A 19,901-nucleotide genomic window follows, 5' to 3' on the forward strand; every position below is an offset into this window, starting at 1 on the left:
GACCCCCGGGTGCTGGGGCCATGCCACCTGGCACTTGGCTGTGGGGGGCTGCCCACCCTGATATCTGCTGGGAGAACAATACAGCAGTGCACAGACAATCCAGGAAGTTTTTTGGAAAGTGTAGGGGACAATTTCCTGGTGCAAGTGCTGGAGGAACCAACTAGGGGCAGAGCTTTTCTTGACCTGCTGCTCACAAACTGGGAAGAATTAGTAGGGGAAGCAAAAGTGGATGGGAACCTGGGAGGCAGTGACCATGAGATGGTCAAGTTCAGGATCCTGATACAAGGAAGAAAGGAGAGCAGCAGAATACAGACCCTGGACTTCAGAAAAGCAGACTTTGACTCCCTCAGGGAACTGATGGGCAGGATCCCTGGGAGAATAACATGAGGGGGAAAGGAGTCCAGGAGAGCTGGCTGTATTATAAAGAATCCTTATTGAGGTTACAGGGACAAATCATCCCGATGTGTAGAAAGAATAGTAAATATGGCAGGCAACCAGCTTGGCTTAACAATGAAATCCTTTTTGATCTTAAACTCAAAAAAGAAGCTTACAGGAAGTGGAAGATTGGACAGATGGCCAGGGAAGAGTATAAAAATATTGCTCGGGCATGCAGGAATGAAATCAGGAAGGCCAAATCACATTTGGAGTTGCAGCTAGCAAGAGATGTTAAGAGTAACAAGAAGGGTTTCTTCAGGTATGTTAGCAACAAGAAGAAAGTCAAGGAAAGTGTCGGCCCCCATACTGAATGAGGGAGGCAACCTAGTGACAGAGGATGTGGAAAAAGCTAATGTACTCGATGCTTTTTTTGCCTCTGTCTTCGCGAATAAGGTCAGCTTCCAGACTGCTGCACTGGGCAACACAGCATGGGGAGAAGGTGACCAGCCCTCTGGAGAAAGAAGTGGTTCGAGACTATTTAGAAAAGCTGGACGAGCACAAGTCCATGGGGCCAGATGCGCTCCACCCGAGAGTGCTAAAGGAGTTGGCAGCTGTGTTTGCAGAGCCATTGGCCATTATCTTTGAAAACTCATGGCGATCGGGGGAGGACCCGGACGACTGGAAAAAGGCTAATGTAGTGCCCATTTTGAAAAAAGGGAAGAAGGAGGATCCTGGGAACTACAGGCCAGTCAGCCTCACACCTCAGTCCCTGGAAAAATCATGGAGCAGGTCCTCAAGCAATCAATTCTGAAGCACTTAAAGGAGAGGAAAGTGATCAGGAACAGTCAGCATGGATTCACCAAGGGCAAGTCATGTCTGACTAATCTAATTACCTTCTATGACGAGATAACTGGCTCTGTGGATGAGGGGAAAGCAGTGGACGTGTTATTCCTTGACTTTAGCAAAGCTTTTGACATGGTCTCCCACAGTATTCTTGCCAACAAGTTAAAGAGGTATGGGCTGGATGAATGGACTATAAGGTGGATAGAAAGCTGGCTAGATTGTCGGGCTCGACGGGTAGTGATCAATGGCTCCATGTCTAGTTGGCAGCCGATATCAAGTGGAGTGCCCCAAGGGTCGGTCCTGGGACCGGTTTTGTTCAATATCTTCATAAATGATCTGGAGGATGGCGAGGATTGCACCCTCAGCAAGTTTGCAGATGACAAACTGGAGGGTAGGGATAGGATACAGAGGGACCTAGACAAATTAGAGGATTGGGCCAAAAGAAATTTGATGAGGTTCAACAAGGACAAGAGCAGAATCCTGCATTTAGGATGAAAGAATCCCATGCACCACTACAGACTAGGGACTGAATGGCTCGGCAGCAGTTCTGCAGAAAAGGACCTAGGGGTTACAGTGGACGAGAAGCTGGATATGAGTCAACAGTGTGCCCTTGTTGCCAAGAAGGCCAATGGCATTTTGGGATGTATATGTAGGGGCATTGCCAGCAGATTGAGGGACATGATTGTTCCACTCTATTCGACATTGGTGAGGCCTCATCTGGAGTACTGTGTCCAGTTTTGAGCCCCACACTGCAAGAAGGATGTGAAAAAATTGGAAAATGTCCAGCGGAGGTCAACAAAAATGATTAGGGGACTGGAACACATGACTTATGAGGAGAGGCTGAGGGAACTGGGATTGTTTAGTCTGCGGCAGAGAAGAATGAGGGGGGATTTGATAGCTTCTTTCAACTACCTGAAAGGGGGTTCCAAAGAGGATGGATCTAGACTGTTCTCAGTGGTAGCAGATGACAGAACAAGGAGTAATGGTCTCAAGTTGCAGTGGGGGAGGTTTAGGTTGGATATTAGGAAAAACTTTTTCACTAGGAGGGTGGTGAGGCACTGGAATGCGTTACCTAGGGAGGTGGTGGAATCTCCTTCCTTAGAAGTTTTTAAGGTCAGGCTTGACAAAGCCCTGGCTGGAATGATTTAGTTGGGGATTGGTCCTGCTTTGAGCAGGGGGTTGGACTAGATGACCTTCTGAGGTCCCTTCCAACCCTGATATTCTATGATTCTATGCTCGGGAGGGACTGGGGGGAGTCACACCTCTCACGCAGCGCTCGGGGACTGGGGGGCCATGTGCCGGCGGCGGGGGGGCTTGGGCTTCGGGGTCCAGCAGGGGAAGGGGAGGCGCTCTCAGTGCTGTGGCTAACAGGGGTATTGTGGTCCTTGGATGTGTAAAAGGGACTATCAAGCAGAGGCAGGAAGTGATCTCCTTACACAGCATTGGTTAGGCCACTACTGGGATACTGTTCCCTGTCTGGGGCCTTGAAGTAGGATGTGGAAATACTGGAGAGAGTTCAGAAGAGGGGCATAAAGATGATCTGAGGGCTGGAAATCAAGCTGTACGACATGAAGCTTAAGGAGCTCAGTTTATTCAGTTTATCAAAGAGAAGGGTGAGAGGTGGTTTGCTCACCCTGTGTAGGTGCTTGTGCATGGAGAAGAGATCTGATCGTTGGGGCTTTTCAGCCTTGCTGACAAAGGCATAACAAGATTCAATGGCTGGAAGCTGAAGTCAGAGGCATTCAACCTTGAAATAAGATGCAGTCTCCTAGCTGTGAGGATAATTAAACATTGGAACAGCTTACCAGGGGAGGGGGCGGACTCCCTGTGGCTTGGAGTCTTTAAGATGGAGCTCTTTAATCCAACTTCTAGGAGAAGGTCTATGGCTGGGGGTGGTCGGGCTGGGTGGTTGCAGTGGTCCCTTCTGGCTGTGGAGTCTGTGAATCCCTCTGTTCATTCCCTTCATCCCTGCGCCTTAGAAAGAACCAAATTGACTGATTAAGACAGTAACTATAATCAAAGCTCATGCTTCAGGGCTTGAGCCAGTTGCCTGTAAGGGTCAGGAAGGATTTTTTCCCCAGTGCACAATTAGCTAGATGTAATCTGCTGGAGGTGTGGGCGGGTCGCTTTCCTCTGATGCATCAGGGTGCAGCCACAGCTGGAGATAGAACACTGCTGGCATGGGCCAATGTGAGGTGGTACAGAACGTTCTCTTTCTTAGATGTCAGGCTGATGTCTCTTACTCACGTCCTCAGGGTCAAAATGATCACCAGATGTGGGGCTGGGAAGGAATCTCCCCCCCCCCCCATCAGATTGGCAGGGATCTTGGCGTGGGGGTTCAACTTCCTCTGCAGTGTGGGGCAAGTCGCCTGCTAGCATCGTCTGGGTACATCTCATCTAATCAATTTCATGCCATCACAGGGGCCTGAGGGAACCTCAGTTTCTTCTGTGGCACACACAGTAGCTTACTCTCCTGAGGACTGAAATCCTTTAGTCTAACTGAAGTCACATGGGCTCAATGTAATGGTATGTGGGTAAAATTTAATGGCCTGTGATATGCTGGAAATCAGACTACATGAGCTAATGATCCCTTCTGGCCATAAACGCTGTGAATCTATGAAAGTGCTGGACATCGTAAATTCCTTTTGAAACCCTGGGAATTGAGGCTTGGCACCTCCCAGGAGTTCAGTGAAGAAGGCAGCTCAACCAATTCTCCTGTTCCATGAGCAACCCTTCTGTTTGTTTTCTTTCTCACCCATTCTCTCCTTCCTCAGCTCTGCTTCCTTTAATAAAGTTTAATGGAGCTAGACTGCTGATGCAGCCCCCCCCCCCCCCCGGTAATGATCCACAGTCATTCTCATCACTGCTGTTCCTAGCGAGCTTTTCAAATGACGCGGAGGAGGTGAAAGCAACACAAAATAATTGTGTCAAGCTGCTCCCCCTCCCACAGCCTACCAAATCTTTGTCTTTATTTATTTCAAAGGCAAACGACGCATCCACCCGAGTCCCTGGTGTTGATGGGAGTCGATGTCTCACTGCTTCACCTGGATCCAACACGCTTGTCTGACACATCCAGTCTTGTACTCTCCACACGGATGGAGCGAACCCCAGCATTCTGTGGCTTCTGAGTCGCCATGATTCCACGGGGACCTTAATTTACTTGCCGTTGGCTGGAAAGAGACATTGCTGTTCACTCGGCGTAGTTTGTCCTGCTTTTGTTTTTGCCTCCTGCTGGCTGCAGGAGAATGGGAAACGTTTGGGTTGGAGGGATGCTCTTCTGAGTGAGGAAGGGAGACGGTGACACCATAGTAACCAGCCAGCTATGTATTAGTATTTCTACTGAGATTCATTTCTCCACCCCTCCTGCCATTCCCCCCCCCCCCCCAGCATACAATGGAGAGCCCAGCACTTACTCACCTTGGTAAGGACATCTCAGTGCAGCGTGGTGAGAGCACTGAACTAGGGTCAAGATGCTTGTGTTGTATTCCTGGGCCGCTGAGTGACCTTGAGCAAATCACGTTGTGCATCTCTGTGACTGAGATTCCTCGCCTGTAAATGGTTTCTGTAAAAGAGTTCTGCCTGCTTTTTGTGAAGTGCTTTGAGATCCACAGGTGAACAGCACTATGTGAGATTCACCCCCACACACAGGCCTGCACGTCACTGACGCCCAGGAAAGCCCTTGAAATAGAGCGTGTGAGTGGCACGTAGCTTTGTGCTGCTTCTCTGCACTGGGTGAACTTCCCTAAGAGGGGAGGGTGAAATCCTGGCTCTCGTGAAGTCAATGAGAATTTTGCTACCAACTTCCATGGGGCCAGGTTTCCATCCTGAGTATTATCATCACAGTTATTGCTGGGTTTATTACTGTTTTAATTGGGTATCCCCATTAACTGGTGTGATGACACTCCATCCTCCTCCCTTCCAAGGGACCTTCTTAACATGGCTGCCTCCTGGGGATGGTTGTTTATTTAGAGAGGAAGGGAGCTGTGGAAGAGGATCGCTGGTGCGATTCCTTTAATCTGTCTCTGGTAGGATGTTTCCTCTCCTTTCCAGTTTCTGGTGTGTTGAAGTCAGTGTTGTGAGCAGCCTCTCTCTGTGCTGCCAACGGTGTGTGTTTTACCTTTTAGTGGGAGAGTCCTACTCATGCCCTGATGGCACCTGGATGGCACTGGGCAGTCAGCTCAGCCATGTGCTCTAAAAAGAAAGCTACTTTCCCTTGTGAAGGTGGAAGGAGCCAGGTCTGTGTTTTCTCCTTGCTGTCCCCAGATCTCATACATCTGTCTGGCTGCAATTTCTTACATGCTAATATTTGGGTCTTTGGCATTGATCTAACCTGGAGAGAGCTGCTAGTCTGGTGCCATCCCCACCTCTTCTCTGAACTATACACTCTTCCCCAATGTCTGGCAGATGCCTAGAGGCCAAGCCCATGACTCCTATAAAGTGATCAAGCATTTTAAGGCCTGAGCCAAAGCCCAGAGATGAATGGGAGTCCTTCAGTTGACTTCAGAGGGCTTTGTATGAGGCACATATTCCGAAGGGATCCAGAGACTCCAAAGAGTGCTGTCCAGGGACGACTGATCACTTCAAAAGCAATTCACTGCCACTAGTGAGTCACCTTCCCCTTTGTAAACTAGCCACTCTGATCAGTTTAAACAATTTCTCCTCCTCCTTCCCAGCTCATTAATTGATTGTAGAGTTATATATCAGTTTGTTTTTGTAGGGTTGCTCCTGAGGAGCAGACTTGCAGAAATTGGGGTATTTATATGAGGTTGGGGTGGTGGGAGAATATTTGTTTTTAATAGGAAAATACCCTGCAATGTACATATACACACATTGGATTTTACAAATGACTATAGTATAAAGATAAATGAGATCAGGTACTGGGGCTCCCAACCCCAAGTGGTTTTGCATCCAACCAAGCACCCTGCTGTTGCTGTTTGTGCTGCCTGTTGGGGTGATGTGCTACAGGATGGACATTTTAACTTTTGGTCTGGGTTATGAGACTAAGACATGTAGGGCCAGATTTTCAAAGGTATTTAGGTACCTAAAGATGTAGATAGACGCCTAGGTGCCAAATGGGATTTTCAAAAGCGCCTATCTCCATCTTCTTGTGCCTAAATACCTTTGAAAATCTGGCCTTACGTGCCTACGTTACTTCTGAAAATGGGACTTAAGCATCTAAGTCTCTTGGGCACTTTTGAAACTGTTACCCCAGATTTTTAGAACCCAGTTTCCTTCTCTTTCTTATTTACCACCACTTTGCGTTAGTAAGGCAGAATCAAATTTTCCTTTTCACCATCCATTCTGTTTGTGTCCTTGTTATACTTCACTCAGCTTGGACAATGAAAACCGCCGAGTCAGTTTTGTTGTGTTTCACAGCCACTTTCGCTTTTTGGTTCTTGTTCACCAGCACATATAAATCGCCAGCACTACAGGGTGGATGTTTTACTCCTGACATACTCCTCACTGGTTTGTTGGGTTGCTTTAAATCCTGAAAATGCTTCAGTTAACATTGTTTTGTGAAACACTCTTGCTTAAGCACAGACGTGAGGCTGATACTGTCCCAAAACCCTATTCACCCCCCTTGCTCACACCTGTGTAATTCTGTTGACTTCAGCAGAGTTGTCCCTGATTCAGAGTCGGATCTGGAACCTGTTGAAGTGGATACTGGATCCAGGCCTCAAGTGAGAGAAGACCCAGGCCCAATCCATGTCGATTGTCGATATGTCTACACTTGGAGCTGGAAAGTGTAAATTTCAGCTCAAGGAGACATACCTGCACTAGCTCTCATCAAGCTAGCATGCTAAAAATAGAGGATAGCTGCTGTAGCACCAGTCTGCGATCCCACATACATACTCAGGGCAACTGTCCCACAACTGTGAGTATGCTCTATTTTTAGCATGCTCCTTGAACTGGAATTTACATCTTCAGCTTGAAGTGTAGACATCCACCCATTCAAATGCGGTATGCAGACATGCACAACTCCGTGCTAATACTTTTCACGATTGAGATTTTTCATCTCAAAGGTGTACTTCACCCTAATGTGTGTTTACATGTCTTCAACCAGGTCTTTATCTTCTTTATAACTTGTAACAATGCCTGTGTTTTTAGTTGGGGGGTGGGGAGGGAAGGAAAGGGAATCTGAATGGGTCTCCATTTAATAGGTTGTTGTGTGTGTCCCTCCCTTCCCTCATCGTGTTGTGTAACATTTTAGAATTGGAAATAATAAAGCTTTGACGCTGCACCAACTGCCTGGCCTTCCTGAAATAATACAAAATTTCTCTGTTCCCAAGTTACAAATATTCTTCAAATCTTCAGGCTGCTTCCAGCAGGGAGCTAATTCCAGCACCGGGCTCGTGAATCACAGGTAATTAACAAGAATGCTGAACCTCAAGGTCCTGTTTTCTGTATTCCCACCTCTTAGATATCTAAATGGGGCAATGGAAGCTGATCCACAGGTACATTTTTAGCCTTTTTGTAGAGTTTCTTTCTCTGCTGAAAGCACTAAGCATAATACAGCAGTAATTGCCAGTCTGCAAAGAGTCGTCATTCTTGGCCTTGTGAAGCTTGTCACTCGTCTGGCAATTAGGGTCTATTTAATATTCTCCACCAAGAAACATCTACAGTATTGTTCAATAAAGCTATATAGCTAGATATACACATGTGTGTTTTTTGTCCCACCGTGCATTTAATTTCAAGGTTTCAAATGGCTTTTTAATACCTGTTTTGCTTTTCCGTTTTAAACTCATCTTGCAAATTGCTGTTGCGATTGTTCTGATGATGGTGCTTGGGTGCTGTCACTGACTTGAGGATGCAGCTTGTCAAGTACTATACAGCTCCTATAATTCTCCCCTCCTCCCTCACCCTCCTTTCACCATGAGGTCAAGTATAGAGGGGAGTCAGTTCTGCCATCTTTGAGGTGGGAAAATGCTGGCCGTGAACTACCAAACTTAAATGTTTCCCTCATTGTTCATTTTAAAGCAGTGAAGCTTCAGGATCTAATCTGGTTGAAAAAAATCCCCACGTATATATTATAGTTACTTAACATGCTGAAGCAAATGGGCTGCCAACTAGGATTGCTAATTTTGGTTGAATGTCTTTCTAGAGGTTTCATCACATGACATAATCTTTAATGAACGATTAATCGTTAATTCCTGGAGACTCCAGGATAATCGTGGAGGGTTGGCAACCCTAATGCATGTTTTGTGAGTGCTCATTAATAAATCAGGTGCTGAAGACAACAGGCTGACAATCAGAGCTTTTTGACTATTCCATTTTAACACATACAGGTGGTGGTGCTTACCATTATTGCCTTAAAATGGCAGATAGTCTCTGGGTAGCTTTTATAGTTCATTTGTAAATTGAAGTCCCAGTATTAACTCTGCAAATGAGATCATTTCTCAATCACAGTAGCAGGGTGTGAAGTGTCGGTCACCATCCCAGGCCCTGGCATTTCTTGTAAGGTTCCTCTTCTCTTCCTTTACATGCAGCCTTTCCTTTCAGTTTCTATCCAATGCTTCCATCAGTTGCTTCGATTCCAGTATGAAAAACGTTCTTCTGATGACACTCCTCGTCTCCACAGGTACGTGCGGTAGAAAGCGTGCTAGGCGGTGGGTTTGACTGACTGGCTGCTGAGGGCATTACTTACATTGCAGTTAGAGGCAAGGTGGGTGAGGTAATATCTTTTATGGGACCAACTTCTACAGTTGAGAGAGAGTCTCTTGAGCTTACACAGAGCTTGTCTTCAGAGTGTTACAGCTAAATACAAGGTGGGACCAATAAGAAGTTAACACAAGAGCCCAGTCAAAGTGAAGTGTGACACTGAGTACCTTCCCCAGACCTGAAGACGAGCTCTGTGTAGCTAAGCTTGTCTCTTTCTCCAACAGAATTTGATCCACTGAAAGATATTACCCCACCTACCTGTGTCTCTAATATCTGGGGACCAAAGTGGCTACGCTGCAAACAAGACCCAGCGCTGCAAACAAGAATTGCAGTTAAACGCAGGGAAAACAGCAGGGGCTGGCTGGCACGTGGTGTTAGTAATGGCTTATGTGGAACTCCTTGCTAGAGGATGTTGTGAAGGCCAAGACTATAACAGGGTTCAAAAAAGAACTAGATAAATTCATGGAGGATAGGTCTATTAATGGCTATTAGCCAGGATGGGCAAGGATGGTGTCCCTCGCCTCTGCCAGAAGCCAGGAATGGGCGACAGGGGATGGATCACTTGATTATCTGTGGTGGTCATTCCCTCTGGGGCACCTGGCATTGGCTGCTGTTGGAAAACAGGATACTGGGCTAGATGGACCTTTGGTCTGACCCAGTGTGGCCATTCTCACTTTATCTGCACTTGGTCACAGATTCAAAGGCAGCCCAGATCATCATCATTGTTAGTAGCATTTAATATTTAAATCACACCATAAATGTTCATGGTGCTTTTGAGGAAAAAGATGCAGCCTTTACTCTGAAGATTGACTAACAAAGGGAATCTCCTACAGATTTCTATGGTCCCCATCATTACAGTATCTGAGCACCTCACAACCTTTTAATGTATTTATCAGGGCACTGCTATTATCCCCATTGCACAGATGAGGAACTGAGGGACAGGGAAACCAAGGCCCAAATCCTCAGTGGGAGTTAGGCACCTAAATACCTTTGATTACAGTGGAACTCAGGGGCTTAAATGCCTTTGAGAATTGAGCTGAAGTGACGTGCTTGGGCCAGCCAGCCCTGTGCAATTAGCCCTATGTCACTGCACCTATGCACTGTGTGAGACTTAAAAGGAGGAAGAGGAAGCTTGGAGGCAGGGTCCCGGGCAGGGAAACCCTGTCAGAATCCCCAGCAGGGAAGAGGCAGGCTAGACTAGCTGAGGAAGAGCAGGAGGTTTCTTGTGGCTGTAGCTAGTCTGAGGAGAGAGGGCAGCCAGAGAAGAAAAAAGGATGAACAGCTGTGGGGGGGTGGACTAAGAGGAGGGAAGCCCAGAGGTTGGGGGTGAGCGCACAGGATCTTCTCAGGTGAGGCAAGAAGCCAGGTTGGAGCTCAGAAGTGGTTGAGAGCTGTGGCCTGACAGATGCCGTGAGGGGAAGGGTAGACGAGGCCCCATCCCAAATGGTTGGAACCCAGGCACCAGCGGTTAGGCTGTTGCCGCTGGGAGCCTGCCTGTAAAGAAGGGTCTGAAAGCTGAGTCCCGCAGGGCCCAAGGTTTGCTTTGATGTTTGTAACAGATCACTGGCCTTCAGAGCAAGAGGCCCTTTAGCTGGCTCCATGGTTCCAGGGAGGCAGATTAAGGCTGGGAAATAACTGAAGCAGTTGTTGGAGCGGTCGGCCTCTGGGAGAGGGAAGCCATGGGCTACTCCTTTCCCCCCCATTGTTGCTTTATGGGCCTGGGGCCTTGTAGAGTGGATGAGGCCCAGCCAGTGCACATAAGTGTAGGGGTGGGTAATTAGGCCCACCTGGGAAGGATTAAGAGACTGATTAGCTGACAGGGCAAGTGAATCAAAAGGAGGCTCCCAGCCCAAAGTTTCTGAGGGAGCCATCTTGCTAGCCTGGGGGGAAGAACTCAGCTGGGACACAGTCCCCAGGAGCAGGGCTGTGAAACTCTGAACTGAAGAGGGGCTAAAGGGCCTCTCTTGGGAGGCGGCTGCTGTTTAGAGTCCAGGAAAAGGGGGATGATATTTTAAAGACTGCAGCTGTGAGTTATTTTTGGAAATTGAGGCAAGGTGCCTGCAGGGCCACCCAAGCCCATGAGTGGGCACCCTGGGGCATGCCTTTCCACAATACTGTGTTTGACTTGGACTAAGGGACTCTGTTACTCTGGAAGGGGTTGGATGCTTTAAAGTGATTTGACTGGCAGAGGCTGTCACAGGAGCTAGCAAACAGAGCTGTAAACAGGGGAGTTTGAGTGGGAGTTCTGTTGGAGGAGAAGGTGGGAAGGCTATGACAGATTCAGAGGTGGCAGTGGGAGTGACCCATGTAGCAGATGACACAATGAAGATGACTGGATGTGGAAGCTGTGGTATGTACATGATCCTGGAGGGGGCACCTGGTAAGAGTTTTGTCTGCATGAAATGCCGTCTGATAGAGCTGATGGAGGAAAAGATCAGAGGTTTGGAGATGCAGGTGGAAAGTCTGGTAGAGTTTAGGAAGGGGTTTGAGCAGATTATGGAGCAAAGACATGAGGTATCTGAAGGGAAAAGCTCAGACTTGCAGATGGAAGCAGGACTAGGGAATTTTGAGGGGAGACTGGGTGAGGAAAGTGGTCAGTGGAAGCATGTGACTAAAAGAACTAGGCAGAGGAAAAGACGGGCTAGTGAAGGAGAAATAGAGCTTCAGAATAGGTTTGCAGAGTTGGAAAATGAAGAAGGGGCTCAGCAGGTAGTCACTGAAGGTGACAGGGCAAGGAAGAAGAGAAGAGCGGTTAGTCCTATAGGAAAAGGGGAAGAGTTAATGGAGATTACACCAAATATGAGCCCCAGGAGGATACAGGATGGGTTAAAAAGGATTACAAGGGAGAATGGGAATGGAAAAAACTTGCAGCCAGAGGGAACAGGGGATAGACTGGAGAATAGCACCGTCACTAGGAAAAGGCAGGTGTATGTGATTGGGGACTCTTTATTGAGAAGAATAGATAGGCCTGTAACCAGAGCTGATCCAGAAAATAGGAGGGTGTGCTGTCTTCCAGGTGCTAAGATACGGGATGTAGACCTGAGGTTAAAAAGGATTCTAAAGGGAGCGGGAAAGAATCCCCTAATTATCCTTCATGTGGGAACAAATGATACGGCTAGATTCTCACTGGAAAGTATTAAGGGAGACTATGTTAGGCTGGGGAGGACGCTTAAGGAAATTGAGGCTCAGGTGATCTTTAGTGGGATTTTGCCTGTTCCTAGAGAAGGGCAACAAAGGTGTGACAAGATTATGACTATCAATAGATGGCTTAGGCAGTGGTGCTATAAGGAGGGCTTTGGGATGTATGGCCATTGGGAGGCATTCATGGATAGAGGACAGTTCTCTCGGGATGGACTTCATCTGAGTAGGGAAGGAAATAGACTTCTAGGATGGAGGCTGGCACAACTGATTAAGAGAGCTTTAAACTAGGAATTTGGGGGAGATGGTTGGGAGATGTCCAGGTAATCTCCACGCCAGAATTTAGCATAGAGTGGAAAGAAAATGAAGTAAGAGTGGATACAGCTGTAGGTAGGAGGAAGGGCAGTGTAGATACAAGTCTAATAGGTTATACTGGTAGTAAAATAACCGTGCCTAATAGGGTACAGAATGTGAGTGAGGCCAAACAGCAAAAATTAAGATGTTTGTACACTAATGCAAGGAGCCTAGGTAACAAAATGGAGGAACTAGAGTTACTGGTGCAGGAAGTGAAACCAGATATTATAGGTATAACAGAGACCTGGTGGAATAGTAGTCATGACTGGGCTACAGGTATTGAAGGGTATGTGCTGTTTAGGAAAGACCGAAATAAAGGTAAAGGTGGTGGAGTAGCACTGTATATCAATGATGAGATAGAATGTAAAGAAATAAGAAGCGATGAAATGGATATGACTGAGTCTGTCTGGGCAATAATTAAATTGGGGAAGAAAACTATTAGAGCCTCCCCTAGGATAGTGCTTGGGGTGTGCTATAGACCGCCGGGATCTAATTTGGATATGGATAGAGCCCTTTTTAATGTTTTTAATAAAGTAAATACTAATGGAAACTGTGTGATCATGGGAGACTTTAACTTCCCAGATATAGACTGGAGGATGAGTGCTAGTAATAATAATAGGGCTCAGATTTTCCTAGATGCGATAGCTGATGGATTCCTTCAACAAGTAGTTGCTGAACCGACTAGAGGGGATGCCATTTTAGATCTGGTCTTGGCGAGTAATGAGGATCTCATAGAGGAAATGGTTGTAGGGGATAATCTTGGCTCAAGTGATCATGAGCTAATTCAGTTCAAACTGAATGGAAGGATTAACAAAAATAAATCTGCAACTAGGGTTTTTGATTTCAAAAGGGCTGACTTTCAAAAATTAAGGAAATTAGTTAGGGAAGTGGATTGGACTGAAGAATTTATGGGTTTAAAGGTAGAGGAGGCCTGGGATTATTTTAAATTAAAGCTGCAGAAGCTATCGGAAGCCTGCATCCCAAGAAAGGGGAAAAAATTCATAGGCAGGAGTTGTAGACCAAGCTGGATGAGCAAGCATCTTAGAGAGGTAATTAAGAAAAAGCAGAAAGCATATAGGGAGTGGAAGAAGGGAGGGATCAGTAAGGAAAGCTACCTTATTGAGGTCAGAATATGTAGGGATAAAGTGAGACAGGCTAAAAGTCAAGTAGAGTTGGACCTTGCAAAGGGAATTAAAACCAATAGTAAAAGGTTCTATAGTCATATAAATAGGAAAAAAACAAAGAAAGAAGAAGTGGGACCGCTAAAAACTGAGGATGGAGTGGAGGTCAAGGATAATCTAGGCATGGCCCAATATCTAAACAAATACTTTGCCTCAGTCTTTAATAAGACTAAAGAGGATCTTAGGGATAATGGTAGCATGATAAATGGGAATGAGGATATGGAGGTAGACATCACCATATCTGAGGTAGAAGCGAAACTCAAACAGCTTAATGGGGCTAAATCGGGGGGCCCAGATAATCTTCATCCAAGAATATTAAAAGAATTGGCACAAGAAATTGCAAGCCCATTAGCAAGAATTTTTAATGAATCTGTAAATTCAGGGGTTGTACCATATGATTGGAGAATTGCTAACATAGTTCCTATTTTTAAGAAAGGGAAAAAAAGTGATCCAAGTAATTATAGGCCTGTTAGTTTGACATCTGTAGTATGCAAGGTCTTGGAAAAAATTTTGAAGGAGAAGGTAGTTAAGGACATTGAAGTCAATGGTAAATGGGACAAAATACAACATGGTTTTACAAAAGGTAGATCGTGCCAAACCAACCTGATTTCCTTCTTTGAGAGAGTAACAGATTTTTTAGATAAAGGAAACGCAGTGGATCTAATTTATTTAGATTTTAGTAAGGCGTTTGATACTGTGCCACATGGGGAATTATTAGTTAAATTGGATAAGATGGGCATCAATAGGAAAATTGAAAGGTGGATAGGGAATTGGTTAAAGGGGAGACTACAACGGGTCCTACTGAAAGGTGAACTGTCAAGTTGGAGGGAGGTTACCAGTGGAGTTCCTCAAGGATCAGTTTTGGGACCAATCTTATTTAATCTTTTTATTACTGACCTGGGCACAAAAAGTGGGAGTGTGCTAATAAAGTTTGCAGATGATACAAAGCTGGGAGGTATTGCTAATTTAGAGAAGGACAGGGATACCCTACAGGAGGATCTGGATGACCTTGTAAACTGGAGTAATAGGAATAGGATGAAATTTAATAGTGAGAAGTGTAAGGTCATGCATTTAGGGATTAATAACAAGAATTTTAGTTATAAGCTAGGGACGCATCAACTAGAAGTAACGGAGGAGGAAAAGGACCTTGGAGTATTGGTTGATCATAGGTTGACTATGAGCTGCCAATGTGATATGGCTGTGAAAAAAGCTAATGTCGTCTTGGGATGCATCAGGAGAGGTATTTCCAGTAGGGATAAGGAGGTTTTAGTACCGTTATATAAGGCACTGGTGAGACCTCACCTGGAATACTGTGTGCAGTTCTGGTCTCCCATGTTTAAGAAGGATGAATTCAAACTGGAACAGGTACAGAGAAGGGCTACTAGGATGATCCGAGGAATGGAAAACTTGTCTTATGAAAGGAGACTCAGGGAGCTTGGCTTGTTTAGCCTAACTAAAAGAAGGTTGAGGGGAGATATGATTGCTCTCTATAAATATATCAGAGGGATAAATACCAGAGAGGGAGAGGAATTATTTAAACTCAATACCAATGTGGACACAAGAACAAATGGATATAAACTGGCCACTAGGAAATTTAGATTAGAAATTAGACGAAGGTTTCTAACCATCAGAGGAGTGAAGTTTTGGAATAGCCTTCCGAGGGAAGTAGTGGGGGCAAAAGATCTATCTTGCTTTAAGATTAAACTCGATAAGTTTATGGAGGAGATGGTATGATGGGATAACATGGTTTTGGTAATTAAATATTCATGGTAAATAGGCCCAATGGCCTGTGATGGGTTTTTAGATGGGGTAAGATCCAAGTTACCCGGGAAAGAATTTTCTGTAGTATCTGGCTGATGAATCTTGCCCATATGCTCAGGGTTTAGCTGATCGCCATATTTGGGGTCGGGAAGGAATTTTCCTCCAGGGCAGATTGGAAGGCCCTGGAGGTTTTTCGCCTTCCTCTGTAGCATGGGGCACGGGTCACTTGCTGGAGGATTCTCTGCTCCTTGAGGTCTTCAAACTACAATTTGAGGACTTCAATAGCACAGATATAGGTGTGAGGTCTTTTTTAGGAGTGGTGGGTGAAATTCTGTGGCCTGCATTGTGCAGGAGGTCGGACTAGATGATCATAATGGTCCCTTCTGACCTAAATATCTATGAATCTATAAGATCAGAGTGGGGACACAGAGGCAGAAGTGCTGCAACACTGGGTCTGACCAGAAGGGGTGCTCCAGAATGGTGAGTCATGTAACATGCTGGTATAAGTTCAGGTGTGAATTTAAATCTCTCTAGCCAAACTGATGCTAAAGGCAGTATGGACAGAGTTGTTGCAGTATGAGAGTGGCTTATTTTGGTTTTGCTGAAGCTGATTAGGAACAGGCTTAACTGAACCAAAATAAGCCATTCTTATACTGAAACAAGAGGGTCCATGTAACCCTTTGGCAACGGTTTAACTTCATACAGTGTAAATTTAATCCCAAATTCTGCCAGTCCCCCTGCCTTGTGTAGACACAGTCTGGTGCTAGACTGTGTGAAATCTCCTCCTCCCTGTGCGTCTTAACTCTAATTTATCCAAGTAAGTCTTCTCCTAGTTTAGCACGCAGATCATTTCCAGCTGCCATTGGACTCTGCACTGTGTGAATAACCCAGTTGTCCTTGATTTGACCCAAAATTCATGGCTTTGAGGGGGAATCTGGGGTTGATAATAGGGGAACTGATTGTCACTTGGCTCAAGTTTCCCAGTTTGGACTTGTCCTCAACATGAGGCTCCACCTTTTGATTACATGGAGGGGCTATTAGGAATGTCATGGGGGAAACAGGAGGAGAACTTAGATCTTCCTGTTCCAAAAGCGCAGGCTCCTCCTGCTTCAGCTAAAGGAGACTCTCCAGTATTAACTGCAGAGGCCATATGACACACAGTTGAGCAATTCCATCCATTAGAAGGCAGGTGGGATTCTAGGACACACAGTGAGTTCCTTAGGGTGAATTTTCAGGAGGGTGACAGTTTTTTGGTTTCTTTTTTTTTTTTTTTTAAAGGGTGAGTCTCGAATGATGCAGTCACATAAACCCGAAATCCTGATTCCCATGGAGCCATGCTGCAGTTTAAAGATTAGAACACCAAGATGTGTGTCTGCCAGTGAAGCTTAGCATCAGAGACACGCGCACAAATATTTATACACATCCCACTCCGCCTCTTTCATGGGAGAAATATTTCTTCTTATCTTAATGGTAAAAATCCAAAGCTAATGTACTGTAATGCTGCTTTTTTAACATTTCCATCTCCTGAGCTGCTTTTCCATGTGTCCCTTGGAGAATATTATGTAGCATGAAAAGTTGGCGCTCTGCTCCAGTTTGACTGCAAGTTGCACCTTGGAGTAAATTAATTCAAATCCCCTGGAGAAGGAGGTTAGGTGCTCATGTGGTGGAGCTTTGCAGAGGTTCTGTGGATTTATTTGCATTCATCAATAGCATTTTTTTTCTTTGCCCTCTTTCTGTGTGACATAAAGCTGTTCAGATAATCATGGATGGATAATGGTGCTTGCTTTTCACTCAGGAGTGGGTGGCATTTTGTATTTATGTGGGGGGTTGGAAGAAGCAAGTTGCATTTGAAAGGCATTTTGATTGTCATTACGTTTATCTTGTGCACAATGAACAGCCTTCATTAATTCCACTTCTCTCTCTTCCCACACACCCTGCACCTGTAAGCATTTTGTGGCATTCTCTGTAGTCCCTTTAATCAATAGATCAATTATTTTCTGATTAAAAATAAAAAGGCTAAGATCACTTGGTTTCCATCTTTGTGGCTCATCCTACCAGGTGCTGGGCATTGTGACCCCAGTCCAACAGAGCACTTAATACACACGCTTGTCTTTTGGCACTGATTTCGGTGGGGCTAGTCATGTTGTGCTTAAATGCTCTGCTGGTTTGGGGCTGTAGGGCTCAGCTCCTTGCAGTATGTAGAAAGAAACTCTTGCTGAAAAACGACTGGCATCAGCACTAGACGCTACCAGGTCTGAAGGGCCAAATTCTACTATTACAGCCATGTAAATCTGAAGCAATTTACCCAAAATTAACAGACTCCAGTGAAATGGAGATGGGAATCTGGCCCTCTGGTACTTTATTGCTGGAAATATTTGTATTTTCGAATTCCTGAAGCTGTCTTAGTTCAGCAGGGCAGAGTTGATCCTGAACTAGCCAAGCCTAATATGCAAGTCACTCCTTGTATGCTCTGATTTTAGGCTAAATAATTAAGTTAATTTGGTCACATTCTCCATTGATAATGTAAAGGGAGGAATAAATAAAGGCCTTAGTTGCTAAGTGTGGGGTTTGTACCCAGGGCCCAAATTCTGTTCTCTCAGATACTGGTGGAAATGCAGAATAATCCAATGCATCTGAAGAAGTGGGGTTTTTACCCACGAAAGCTTATGCTCAAATAAATCTGTTAGTCTTTAAGGTGCCACCGGACTCCTTGTTGTTTTTGTGGAAACAGACTAACACGGCTACCCCCGATACTCAATAATGCCTTTGACCCCTATGGAGTCACGCCAGATCTACAGCAACCAAGAGCAGCAGATGGCCCCTCTGTGTGCAAACCATTCTTAGCCGGTTTGTAACTTATTCTTGGAAATTGATTAAGCCTAATGTAAATGGTCTATTTAATACCATTTTATGACAGAACAGAATTTGGCTCTGTCTACAACTGCTGCAGCCCCGATAAATTCAGTGGACTTTGTATCCTCTGTAACTGACAGCAGACTTCTTACTAAATCCATTTAAGTTCCAAAGAGGATGGATGTGTCTAGCATCCTTTTGCATCACAGGGCATTATGGACCTCTTACTAACAGGCGCATAGCTGAGAGGCAAGTATGGGGTGGATGCATAAGAGGAACTATTAACCCTTAAAGTAAAGGTTAGATTGTAAGTTAGTATGTGTTGTAGTAGTGGAAAGAGCAGGGGTCTGGGAGTCTGGACTCCTGGATTCTATTCTCTGATCTGCCCCCAATTTACAGTGTAATCTAGATGCAGCCAATAAACCTCACTTTCCCAGTCTGGTAATGCCTAAGGCTAAGATTTTGTCATGGATATTTTTAGTAAAAGTCCCAGACAGGTCAAGGGCAATAAAGAAAATATCCGTGACAAAACGGGGAGCTCAGCTCTGGGGTCTTTTCCCCCCGCCTGCCTGCTTAGAGCTCCAGGGGATCCTGCAGCTCCCAGCTGCTGCAGGCTGAAGTTATGGCGGTCTCAGGAGTCTCGGATCTGTGCCTTCCATGACCTCTGTGATAAGATCGTAACCTTACTAATACAGTTTGTCTGGGTCTGTTCCTTAATACAGTGGTTCTCGGCCTTTATCAGATCTGGATCTCCCTCCTATATAGCAGGGCTCCAACTGGGGTGGAGGTTTTAGCAACACAGGATGGTCTAGCAGCTGGTTGAGACAGTCTGACTTAATGACTGTTTGCTTTCAAGGTATCCTCATTAGAATACCCTGTGCCTCTGCCCTGGAATAAAGCTGTGGAGGCAGATTAGCTTTTAGAAACACTGGCTGTGACTTGTTCCCCTCTGCCCCACGAACCTGTTTTCCCTTTGCTGGTTCCTTTGCTCCCCTGATGTCTCTCTCCAATCTAGCCTGTGATGCTTCTCTCCTTCCCTTCCAGGGTTCCCCTGCCCCCCTTGTTCCCCCCCCACACACACACACTTCCGCTGCTGCAGAGTTGAGCGTAGCATACTGCAGCAGTTCAGCACACCTCTAGCAAACACCTGCGGCCTGGACCACGCAGTCCCCAAGCTGCTGGCGTCTGTGCCGAGGCTCCAGGGTGAAGAAAGTGACAGTACGGGGGAGAAGTGGCGGCATCAAGTAGCAGGAAAGGGCTCTAGTTTATTGTCAGTGATAGCACAACATAAACGGGGGCTGGATTCGGTGCTATTGGTGCTGGTGGCATGAAGCCAGTGGCGTTACCTCAGTAACTGGACAGCAGCTCCATTAACCCTCCCAGCTATGGGGCAGATTCTGTTCAATTGCCTTCAAAACGTAGAACTTAGGTTTGTGGCTGTGGAGAGTGTGGTTGGTGCTAGCTGGTGATGTCAGCTGAGCAGAGGCTCTTGCATCCAGCCCATGCGTGGAGGCAGCCTGTCGCCCTACATCTTCTCTCAAGGCGTTTTACAGTTTTATAAGTGAGCGCTTCAATACTGTGATGGGTGTGGCAGGCAGAAGGATGGTCCAGGGCTTAGGGCACTAGCCTGGGACCCAGGTTTTATTCCCTGTTCTGCAACAGAATTCCTGTGTGACCTTGGGTGAGTCGCTTAGTCTCTGTGCCCCATTCTGTAAATGGGGGTAATGCAGTGCTTCT

The 19,901-nt window shown here is 45.8% G+C and overlaps 1 protein-coding gene across 4 annotated transcripts in view; it reads left to right on the forward strand.

Moving 5' to 3' along the window:
* RPH3AL (rabphilin 3A like (without C2 domains)) overlaps positions 1 to 19,901 on the forward strand; it is a 122,765-nt gene that overhangs the window by 78,473 nt on the left and 24,391 nt on the right. For 3 of the 4 annotated variants that reach the window (XM_073316016.2, XM_078849264.1, XM_078849262.1), the window contains one exon: positions 4,202 to 7,834. The exons of the other annotated variant lie outside the window; for it this stretch is intronic. In XM_073316016.2, coding sequence (XP_073172117.1) covers positions 4,202 to 4,236 — 35 coding nt within the window. In that variant the 3' untranslated portion in view covers positions 4,237 to 7,834. Of the gene's footprint in view, positions 1 to 4,201; positions 7,835 to 19,901 lie in introns of those variants that run through there. 4 annotated transcript variants of the gene reach the window in all.

This window comes from Lepidochelys kempii, chromosome 17 (assembly GCF_965140285.1).
Source record: "Lepidochelys kempii isolate rLepKem1 chromosome 17, rLepKem1.hap1, whole genome shotgun sequence".
Lineage (NCBI taxonomy): Eukaryota > Metazoa > Chordata > Testudines > Cheloniidae > Lepidochelys > Lepidochelys kempii.